The sequence below is a fragment of the Moschus berezovskii genome, chromosome 16 (assembly GCF_049115385.1).
Source record: "Moschus berezovskii isolate FMDL1 chromosome 16, NW_MosBer_1.0, whole genome shotgun sequence".
Taxonomy (NCBI): Eukaryota; Metazoa; Chordata; class Mammalia; order Artiodactyla; family Moschidae; genus Moschus; species Moschus berezovskii.
The window spans coordinates 32,593,419-32,605,702 of NC_142475.1; the positions used below are offsets into that span (position 1 = coordinate 32,593,419).

At 36.9% G+C, this 12,284-nt stretch overlaps 1 protein-coding gene across 15 annotated transcripts in view; it reads right to left on the reverse strand.

Moving 5' to 3' along the window:
• Positions 1 to 328: 328 nt before the first annotated feature.
• The window catches only part of TRPS1 (transcriptional repressor GATA binding 1), a 280,216-nt gene continuing 268,260 nt past the window's right edge, over positions 329 to 12,284 (reverse strand). For all 15 annotated transcript variants that reach the window (XM_055432675.2, XM_055432666.2, XM_055432674.2 and 12 more), the window contains 2 exons: positions 10,692 to 10,814; positions 329 to 6,424 (listed from right to left, as the gene is read on the reverse strand). In XM_055432675.2, coding sequence (XP_055288650.2) covers positions 5,363 to 6,424; positions 10,692 to 10,814 — 1,185 coding nt within the window. In that variant the 3' untranslated portion in view covers positions 329 to 5,362. The remainder of the gene's footprint in view (positions 6,425 to 10,691; positions 10,815 to 12,284) is intronic.

Genomic DNA, 12,284 nt, shown 5'->3' on the forward strand with positions numbered 1-12,284 from the left:
TGTAAGAACAGAACTATTATAGCCAACATTCTAATATTCAAATCAGGACTACAAATTGAATTTTTTCTTAGCAACATGAAATCATTCCGTATGAAAGACATTTTCTGCTGGTGAATATTGCTGTAAGTGAATTTTACATTGGCATTATTGAGATGCTTCCCATCCCCAACCCACCCGCCCCCCAATTATTCACGTTGTCACCTTAAAGAATTTGGCATTTCTTATTGTGATATTTGCCTTGTTGGTAGCCATTAAGAAACTATGGTTTTATCAGCCTTGTAATAGTTTTGCCTCTTCATAGTCAACACAATAGGCTGCCTGATTATGATATTTACAGCTCATCTTTAAAAAAACGACCCCAACCTTTCCTGGCCCTTGGGAACTGAGAGTTTAAATAACCCCTTGGCCATATAATACTTGGCACTCTCATGGTGCCTTTCAATCAAGGATCTCAAAGTGCTTTACAAACAAGTACTACATTACCATTATTATTATTATTAATATTATTATTATTAATATATTTTTTCCATTTTACAGGTGAGGAACCTGAGGCACAAAAAGAAAAAAGTGATTTGCTGCAGGTCATATAATGAACAAAAATCCAGGAGTAAAAATTAGGATCCAGTTTTGGGACTCATGGGTCTTGAAGGACCATTTTCTCTGATGAAAGCTAAATGTTATTTCTGTGTAAAAGTTACTCTTGCTTTTCTCTGCTGTAGGACGGAGTGAAGTTTCTAGCTCTACTTTTCCCTTCAAGAGAACATCACGTTAGGATACATTATCCAGTTTCCATGTGTGGACCAATTTGAATTTCACATTTTCTTCATCCCTGACTTGACACACTTCAACCCTAGCATCTTCCAGAGGTCCTAATTACTGCAGATAACTGTGGATGCTTTCTAAATCACTGATGGTTAGCAGGAATATGTGCGTCCACTGTTGGCGAAATACTAATGGAAAACCCACAGGAAGTGCTCTGCAGTGAAGCCATGGCTTCTGCCCTTGGCCAAGTCTTTCTTTGGGAAAATAATACAGCCCTTCAAAGTCCTGGTACATGTCTCTCTATCCTCCTCTCATTTATAGTGGCCTGTTGATAGAATTCCACTTAGTACCTACCTTTGGTTAGCATCTTTAGTCTCATATTTGGATTTGATTTCATTCCTCTGTTTTCTCCTGTGATCTAGGACAGTCAGCAAGCTTTCATTTACTTGATCACAAAAGATGCCTTGTTTTTTTTTTTTTTTTTTGCCATGGTTCTCAACCCAAAGACAAAGCTGTGAGCTCAAAGTAAACTTTAGGCAAAAAGCTGGCATACAGCGCAGAAGCTGACTGTCAGCTTCTTTACCATCGTGGGATGTTCAATCTTCCCCCTCTAGAATTATGTTCATGTTCACGAACTAAACAGGCAGGCAGTTCAGAGGTCTTAAGACAGGTCACCTTTGATGTTTCGCAGCCACACAGCAGGAGGCTAATCATTACTTTAGTAGCAGTATTGATACTCTTCAATTAATTAATACAAATGTTTACCCTCAGGAATTTAAAAATATATACATTTAATATTTTTGGAGCTGTATTTGCATTGGATCATCATAGATTATGTGCACATGTGCAATCATAAACGTAATGTGCTACCACAGGCTTCAACAAAGAGCTGTTAAAGATAATCACTTTTCCTCTTCTTCTCATTAATATTACCTTAGGAAAAAAAAAAAAATCCCCATGCTTGTTTTCTAAAATCTACCTTTACTAAAAGAGAACAGTTTAGAAGAAAACATTATCTTAAAAGTTGATTTTTTTAAAAGAACATCTCAATATGTCATGTAGAAAGAATGGGCACACTCTTTTCCTTTGAACTACAGAGTTAACATATTAACCATGAGAGCTCCATCCTTTTTTCATGTACTGAGTGTAGTGTCTCTCAATCCACAATCTTCTGAGGTGGGCTGGCTCTTTAAGATTCTTCTATCCCAAACAACAGTATGAATATATGGCTGAGAGATGAAGAGAGAAAGAGTGAGAAAAAGGAGAATGAGAATGCATGAGCTGGTCCTGGCTTAAAGTCTGATCCAAAGCCCGATTCAGAATCTGGACACATACTTTAAAAAGATGTATGTTTTTTTAAATGACATACAATTTTACTTAGCGTAAAGTCTTTATCATAGGGAAAGCCTTTTCCAAGAAGGGAAATTCCTAAGTCATCTTGAAAATCCTTAAAAAAATGGTTTTAAGTATCTAAATAGCTTATTTAAAATCACAATTTAAGACAGAATAGCTCAGAAATCCTAAACCCAAATAAAAATAAAGATACCAATCAATAAATTTTGTAAAAATGTATTTTGAGAGCTAGGGCAAAGGCTTTCAAAAGTCAAAAAAAGGGTTTTTTTTAGTGTTTCGATAAATTTTCATTGCTTTTCATAGCCCAACCTCTTCTCCATCAAAATATGAAAATAAATGAAAATAAAATAATCAATAATAAAAGGAATACAGAGTAAGATCTATTGACAATGCTATCTAAGAATATTCTACCTACAGTAGACTGACCATAAATACTCCAAGAATAGTGATATGTATTTCCAATGCTAACCATTACTACTTGTGTGTCTGAGGAAAAAAAAAATGATGAAATAAAGAGACATATATGCCAAGAAAGAACAACATACTTGTGTCTGATACACTGGAGAAACTGCTTAAATAGTAGTTTTGCCCAAAAAGCCAAACCTGTACTACTGCCCAAGTTAACCAAACTTCGCGTATTTTCTACTCTGAGCAGTTCACGTATCATGGTGCTTGAGAATTGCCACAGTGCACTTTGTTTCTAGTCCTTTCACTAAGAAAATTAAATACTGTTTTGTTGTTTGGGAAATCTCCTCTTTAGATCTTTAATTGCCACCTCTCCAATGTGCCTGTACATTTTGAGATGCATTCATCAAAATTCCTAAGAGAGATAAATGACATCCCATAATTTGAATGTCAAAGCCCCTCATTTCACCTCTTATCTCGGTTCATGTGAATTATATTAGAGCTACTTGACAGGTGAGATCAGAAAACAACCCTTTAAAAATGAAACTGAAGCAAAAGGCTTAGTCCTGATTTCTTTCTCTCTTTTTCTCTCTTTTTTTTTTTTTTACATGAAAACAAAAATGCAAGAATGGAAATGACAACACAGCATCAGAAAGACAGTTTGAACTTCATTCACTACAACAGTCACAAACTGGTTGAACTCTACCTGCCATCCAACTTGAAGAAACGAAGACCTGGCACTGGGAAAAAGAAACAAAACCCAAACAAAACAATACAAAGCAACTGCGAATTAATGTAAAAATGGAGTGCAAATGCGACTACAGAATGCAATAAAAACATCAGTGCTGCAGATTCCAGCAGCACTTATCAAAATAATTTCTGAAATGTTTCATCTGAAACATAGACAAAGCAATAAAAAGAGGATATATGTTTATCATTTTAAGCATAACAATGTGAGTTAAGAGCTTAAAAATAAAAAAAAAAAAGTACTTGGAATGAATAGTGCTACCCTTTTTTTCCTAAGTAGGCATAAAAATATTTCCATTTCCTTCTTGTTTTCCATACCATTATATCAAGAACTTTCATTGTTTCATGTTACCGTTTACAATTTTAATGCACACACACACACACACACACACACAAAAGTATCTACCGCAATAGAAATAGTTGCTTCATTACCTTGTTTGCTACATTTGCAAATGTAAACAGCTAGGCAGAGTCAGAACTGACTCTAATGCATGATGGAATATCTTTGTTGCATACGTACACTGTAGAAAATAATTATTCAATATGTCAGGCACCATTATTTGAAATGTAATACATTAATATTTACTAGAAAAATAAGGTTTTTTTTTTTTTTCCTATTTGTTCTCCCAACTTCTTTAATGAAATAAGTTAATCTGACAGTGCATCCAGTAGCTTGTAATATCTTCTACATCTCCGTGGCAAAAAATAAACTACTGGTTGGGACAATATAATGCAAATTATTAAAGTCAGTCCTTGTACATACATCCGTGTAGCAAGCATTGAGGCTCGACTAACAGCACCTTTAACCAATTATTTAATGTTCAGTTATTTAGCCCTATTTCCCTGAGCAGTTATGCTGAGGCTTTCCCTTCATGGATAGTTTTACAAAGCCTTAAGTATTAAAAGTACTATGAAGAACATACTTCTAAGAATCCTATTTAATGCTACTTAACTAAACCTGTATAAATCTAATGGAGGAATTGATTGGTACATATACCAACTGTCAGCCTGTGGTAACGTAACCTTAGACGCTGCCTGACCACAAAGTTTGGAAATTATATTTAAACCAAAAGAAAATAAATAAATACAGCAGGTTACCTTGTGGAGAAACACCATGTGTTCTACATCAATGAATGCCATGGTCTGAACTTTTGTATCCATCTAGTCTTTTGAACTGAGGAGATCCCTTTAGTTAGAACATGCCAAATGAGATTAGTGACCCAGAGGAAGCTTAGAAAACAAACCCAAACTGGTTCATCACATACAAGAAAGAATGATCTGGCTAAAATAAAATTACTACGTAGCACTGAGGACATTGTTTTTAAAAAATGCATATATATTTGGACAAAATGAACCTAAATCGCAAACAAGAGGACTAGTTTTGAAAGGAGTGTGTGAACATCTAAAGGACAAAAATATCAGAGAGGGTGTGCATGTGTATGTACAGGCAGGGCTGGCCAAAATCATCGTGCCACCGTCTGTCACTTTTCCCGCTGCTCTCTCCCCAAGCCTAACCACAGCTCACATTTCTAGGTCTAAATTTGAAACATGATCCATGAGAGGATTCTCGTCTAAGAGGGCGCCATTTTCCTTTCACTGCCCTGGAGATTAAATTTCTCCTCATCTGCCTAGGATTTCATGATACTTCGAAACTGAGGCAATAATTTATGGGTTTTTGAACAAATAGGCCAATGGCCAGCCCAATACTGCTTTAGGATCATAATATGTAAACCCTTCCAAATTCTAAACAGCTCTGATCTCTTTCTATACAAACATCATAATTATAGTCTGGTGATACTTCTTATGGATGGTTTCCACAGTACACATTTACCAAGATGGTTTTGACTTACTAGGTTCTAAAACAGGACTATTAACCATCTTCCTTATTTTTTTTTTCTCACTGAACATTTGTCTCACTTTTTAATCCTGGTAACCTACTCATCAAAAGAAAGAATAATAAAAGAAGGGAATTTCATGTTGGATAAGGCAGGCTCTATGAAGTATTTTTTTTAATAGGTCTTCATAAGACATTACAAGCTATTGAATTCCCATCAAGAAAACCTATTTCTATTTAATTGTGCTAAGTGCTAAGGTTTTACTCTTTAGGTTTTCCATTTTTTTCCACTTGTGCATTGTTCCTATGCAGGCCCCTCTGGATATGAGTTGTGAAGTCATATTTGTCCGTGCAAAGATGCTGGCATATGCTGCACTGGAAAGGTCCACTGTCACCATGGCAACTCATATGCAAAGCATACATCACTTCATCCAGAAAGACAATGCCACAGTGCACACATTTTGTTGAAAGTTCATCTTGAGTACTTCTATCAACTTTCTCTGTTTTTACTACATTCAAGGGACCTTCATTTTTTACACTTGACGGTGCCTTCGTTTTCTCCTTGGAGGCACCATTCGCAGTTGGCCCAGGTCTGGAATGCTTGATCGCCAAATCTAGAGGAATGTCATTGTCTGATCCAACAGCTGAAAAATGAGGAGGCAGATTGAAGGTGGGATAAGGCACATAGTTTTGGCAAGGATTTGGTAGGCCAGGCACGTGACTCAAGTAGTGCGGATTCCCAGGAACGGAGAGCTTATATTTACTCCAGAACCGCAGCCAATCAGCTTCACTCTGGAAGTCATTATGTACAAAGGGAAGTCCGAAAAGGGGATACTGGTACTTTTCAATAGGGCTGCCTGGTGGTGAATAATTTGGGTGCTTCGCGGGTCTCATGTACTTTTCTATGGGACTGCCTCTCTCAGAACTTCCTTTCCCTTCAGATACGGATGAACTGTTTCCTGGGTCTCCAGTACTTTCCTGAGGACTTTTTATCTGAATGTGCAAAGGTTGCATTCTTTTGTGAATATCCAGAGTTTGGCTGACCAGGACTGGCTGCTGAGCAGAATGGCTTTTAGTCAATGAACCCTGGGCTTCGTATTTACTCAGGCTGGGGAGTGGAATTTCTCTCTGGTGACCTTCAGTTAAGTGATCTTCCGACCGCCTCTCTAAGGGGCTGCCGTTGACCTGCTCCTCACTGCCGGCCCTCTGCTGTTTGTTGAGTTGCTCGGCCTGAAGTGCCTCTGGGTTAAGGCGCTTTCTTGTTCTTCTCCTAATAATCTGCTCACCGTTGTTTTGTTTAATGATGTTTAAAGGCCTGGGAGTCTGCAGGGAACACACACACAATACATAAAAGGAAAACATTAAAAAATACATTAAAATGCATTAACAATTCCTTACAAATATAAACCATGTTCAAGTTCAAAGCAAAGATAGGCTTTATGTTATAGATTTCCTAAATCTCCTCCTTTTGCCCTAAGCAGGATCAGAGGACAGAACTAAAGCACACTCTTTTACCCTAATTAAATCATGCCCATCTTTACAGAGAGGACTGAAAAACTTTAATCTACTTGAAAATAGCCTTTCCAAACTCAATAGACTTTGGAATTGCATTATTTTGTGATAAAACGAGGTAGAAAATTAGTTGAAGAAATGCGATTTTTCTGAAAGATTTCTCAGTTTTTGAGTCATGCACCAAGAAGACGTCAACAGTAACACAGGAGATCGGTTTTGATGACAACTGTGGAAAAATGATACAAGGTTGTAGACTGAACTATGTCTTCCTCCCCATCCCCCAGATACTCCCTTCCAATTCATAGACTGAATCTCTTACCCCCAGTGTGACTGTATCTGAAGATAAGGTCTTTAGGAGATAAATAAGGTTAAGTGAGGTCTTTCCTGGTGGCTCAGATGGTAAAGAATCTGCCTGCAATGTTGGGAGACCTGGGTTCAATCCCTGAGTTGGGAAGATCCCCTGCAGAAGGGAATGGCTATCCACTCCAGTATTCTTGGAGAATCCCATGGACAGAGGAGCCTGGCAGACTACGGTCCATGGTGTTGTAAAGAGTTGTAGACAACTGAGTGATTAACACCCAAGATTAAATGAGGACATGGAGTAAAGGCAGCCTTCTACAAGCCAGGAAGAGAGCTCTCACCAGAACCCAACCACACTGGCACCCTGATCTCAGATTGCTGGCCTCTAGAACTGTGAAAATAAATGTCTGTTCTTTAAGCCATCCAGTTTATGGTAGTTTGTTGTGTCAGGCCCAGATGACTAATATACACCTTCTCCTAAATAACTGCAAATGTGGATATACAATATTAAACATCAGAATATAAATAATCAAAGGCAAACCGACAGAACTGTAAGGAAACATATCAAGTGAAATGAAAGTGAAATTGTTAGCTGCTCAGCCATGTCCAAATCTTTCTGATCCCATGGACCATAGTCCACCAGGCTCTTCTGTTCGTGGGATTCTCCAGGCAAGAATACTGCAGTGGGTCAGCCATTTCCTTCCCTGGGGGATCCTCCTGACCCAGAGATTGAACACGGTTCTCCTGCACTGTAGGCATATTCTTTATGATCAGAGCCACCAGGGAAGCCCAACAGTTGCTCAGCTGTGTCCAACTCTTTGTGACTCCATGGACTGTAGCCTGCCAGGCTCCTCTGACCATGGAATGCTTCAGGATCAAAGCCATATCCAGTGAGAGGCTATTTTATTTTTTTAATAAATCTCCCACTTTCATTTCTTTTCCTCTAATTATATAAGTACTTACTATTAAGGAAGATTTTACCTGTTAACAGGTGAAGCATTTGTTTTCTGTTGAAAAATCTAAATTTATTTGTAGGCTTGCTTCAAATATCCTATCTGTCATTCTACTCTGTACTTAAATAGAATGCTGACTTTCACCCAGCTTAAGTATGATATGACTAGTATTTATGTACATGTTCAACAGGTGTTTATATTACATGACTAAAATCCATAGATAAGACTATAATAAAAACTTTACTTGCAGTAGGAGCTTTAACTTTGATTTATAAAATCAAGAGAATATGTTTAATAAATGAATGCATATTTACAAATTAAAAATTTAATGAATTTTTAAATGGGCTAAAATCTGATATTTTCTAAAAGATTACTGAAATCAGGAAATAATCTCTGCATAAAATATGAACATGAACAACATGTAATTTGTGAATTATACCTGGAAATGATGTACCTTAATGTAAGAGAGTATTTTTTAAGTGTTGCTGCTGCTAAGTCACTTCAGTCATGTTCGACTCTGTGTGACCCCATAGACGGAAGCCCACCAGGCTCCCCCATCCCTGGGATTCTCCAGGCAAGAACAGTGGAGTGGGTTGCCATTTCCTTTTTAAGTGTTAACAAAATACAAATCCTTTTGGAGTGTTTTTATTGTCACAGAGATATTTTGAAGGAAAAAGGAGAATGCACTTGTTATTGAACATCAAATTACTGGTTTTAGAATGAAAATGCCACGTCCCCTGGATAGTCCATGTTCATTTACTTTGTTCAGAATTTCAAATTTATAAAGATCTCATATTTCAAACATACATATTTAATCTCTATCCTTCTTTTTGAATAAAAGCATTTAATGCTGAAAATATTCCTCTAAGCACTGCTTTAGGTAATTTCACAAATTTTGATATATTTTAAAACTTGTATTTAATTATAATATTTAAATTCAATATTTTAATACATAGTATATTTTAAAACAGCTACATGATAACTTTCTAAGATAAACATGCTATTTTATATTTTGATTAAGATGACACTATTAAAACTCACTGAACACTATACATTAGATCTGTGCACTGCATTGTACATAAATGTTATATTTATAAAAACTGTAAATATATGGAGTTGGTGGGAAAACTCAAGGGAAGGAAGAGTTTTATCCTGTAGAATAAAGAGTGGAAGAAATATAGTGTCTGTTTTAGAATCCTAAAGAAGACCAATATTTAAGTGACAGGTGAAGGAATTGCAGTCCATAAAAGAAATATCAGAGAATTATTATGCACAAATGTATAAAAACTAAGAGCATGTAGGGCCATGGAATGCATGGAGTAGAAGTATAGGAAATTTATGATTTAAAAAAAAACCCTCAAAATCAAAAACATCTCTGGAGAGATGAATATTAAAATAATTGTTAACATTTTTTAATTTATATTGCTGTTGTTAAATTACCATAACTTGGAAGAGCAGTAGTTTAATTAATATTTGGCCTTTGATTGGACAGTATTCAATTAAAATCATTAATGTCAGTACTCATTAAATGGAAACTTATTGCTTGCTTAAATGGTGAAGGCTTAAAAAAAGTAAGGTGATGGTGGTAGGTAGAGATTCCTTCTACAAGCTATATGCTAATAACTAAGGTTTTTACAGTTTACTACCAATTAGTCTTGCTGGCAGCATGCATTTTTTAAAGAGTGCTTCCTGTGGTCCGTTTAGGAGGCATTTTGTCTAAAATTGTATTCCCCATGGCTGCATTCTATTCACTAGCTGGTGCTAAGAGCTGTGGTAAAATGCCAAACAAAATGCAAAAGGCAGAAGGAAACAGATTTTTGCTTACTAAATGGGGCATTCCTATTTTTAAAGGCAGCTTTGGTCAGCAGATAAACCTTTTTTTCTTTTTTTGGATGCGGATCATTTTTAAAGACTTTATTGAATTTGTTACAATATTGTTTCTGTTTTATGTTTTGGTTTTTCAGCTGCTGAAAGGTAGTGGGATCTTAGTTCCCTGACCAGGGAATGAACCTGCACCCCTGGCGTTGCAAAGTGAAGTCTTAACCACTGGACCACCAGGGAAGTCCCTTAACTTTCTAAACCAAAAAGAAAAAAAAAAAAAAACCCTTCAGGAAGTCAAATGCATATAAAGATGGGAGATTTGTAAGTTTAAATTTTATTATAAGATTCTACCTAAAACTTGGTTAGAGATAACTGACGTAGCTCAGAGAGTCACAGAAACTAGCCAGCCAGAGATCTTAAAACACAGAGCACTTCGGCACCTTCCTCTGCTTGGTGTGCTCTTCAAGCCCTCAGATACCACTGGAAGCCCTGGAGAGAGTCACCCGGCATCTTGGTCCCAGTAAGAACCACTCTTTTGAACTTGTCCTACTTCCAGCCTAGATGACACTTGCAAATTCCAAAAGCAGACAGGAAAAGAAGCATTTTTTCCCTTGCCCTATATTTTATACTGAACATGGGAGAGTCTTCCTGCTTTTTTTTTTTTTAATTTATATACTTTTGACCTTTCAAAAGTTTCTCCTTTCTACCTAAATTAATGTCACTGAATTCTGATACCCACTCATTCACATATCGGTTATGTGAAGTTCCCAGAAATCAATCATTTTCCTCTTTTATATCAAAAGAAACATAATGCATTGGTAATGATCTCACATGAATCTCCCCATAACATCTAAGGCCGGTCCACCATAAATCACAAATGCGCTCAAAGCAACAGGATTAAACTCTGCAGGGGCAGGCACTGCAAGCCAGGGAATGGTACTTATCACGCCACAGACCAGGCTGTTTTATAAAGCTTTTCCTGAAACAGTCTAACAAGTTCTTACCGAGTGAAGCTTCTGGTAGAGACCACACGCATTGCATACATATCCGCCATTTGCATTCTTTCGCCAGAGAGAGGTCTTTGTGGTCAAGCAATTGGCACAAAAAACACCCGAGCCTCTGCGCCTCTGAAATGGGGAAAAAAAAATACAAGGTCAGAGGTGAGTCACATGATCAGTGGAGTTAGACCAAATCAACCCAGGAGTTTTGTCTTTAGACTAGCAACAATGACAGTATAAAACCACACTGCCCATAATGAGGTCAGGTTCAATTGTGTTTAATAGGCACCACTGATTTTCATTATAATTAACCCTACAGTGATGGATGAGGTGTGTGCAACACCAAAGGCTTTTCACAGAAACAGCTTTAACTTTTTGAACTTTGGGTTTTGTGCCTTTAATGATGACTCCTAAATGCTGAACCCTAAAATATACCTTTTAAAAGTGTCAAAAGTCAAAAGACAGAGCATGGCAATATGTTTAATATATTTTGGAAAAAAAGGAGCCCAGGCTACCTGAGCTTCAAAATATAGTCAAACTTGGAATAAGTACAGCATGTAAACCACTTACAATTAAATCTGATGCATGTCTTTCTGGATGTCATTCATGTAACATAAGTATTAAGACACTAATAAGACACTCAGTTCTAATTTTTCATTTGCAACTGTAAAATCTGAAAGAGAACACCCTCTATCTCCCAAATCTGAGAGGAATAGAAGAAACTTCTGCCAACTAGAAGTACAGTATTACTAATGAGAATCCTTATGAGGGGCCTGCTTAAGCCAGACAACATAGTCCCATCAATGGCTATTTATTTATTTTATTTGACTCAGACTTGGAAATCACAAGCGTTTCTGAACACAAATGGATTTTAGTGGACTGAATTCTCTAATCACCAGGTTGAAAAATAATCCAAGAATATTTAAAAGTAGATCGTTAGCACTGCTTGTTCCATTCTTGCTATCAAGTAATGATTCCATTAAACTCCTCACTGAAACAAAAGTCAGGCTGTGTTCATAGGCGCAAATACTAACAGGCAGGAAATGGAACTCTGGCTGAAGAAGAAGAAGGAAAAGAAAAAAAAAGACAGCCTGAATTGCAACTCTGCTCTCTTTTCTCTAGGAAGCAAAACCTTTAATGATAAAATATGCATGTTAGATAAGGAGTGGAAAAAGTCTTGCTGGAACCCAATTTTGTGATAAATTTAAAATTACAAACACTATAAGTCAAAATTTCAGGGATTCATAAAATTTAGGCAATTTATTTAACTCGAGTCCATACTGTAGACGAGGGGTATCCCTGCCAAGAAAATACAATGGTTATAATTGTACTCTGATACATTTCAAATGGAAAGCTTTCTGCAGACATAATTTTGGCTTCAAGACTGGAACACTTTCTTGGCATTGAAAGGGCATTTGATTCATCGGGTGTTTCACAATGTATCACTAAAAAGACCTGGTGAGCAGCCAGTTCCCTATAGGGTAATTTTTCCATCCAGATGCAAGTGCTATCAGAGGCCCTCGTCAGCTAAACTAATTATGATCTTGCAATTGCTGATGCCTGCTCACTCTAACATTCGACATCCTCCATTAATCATCA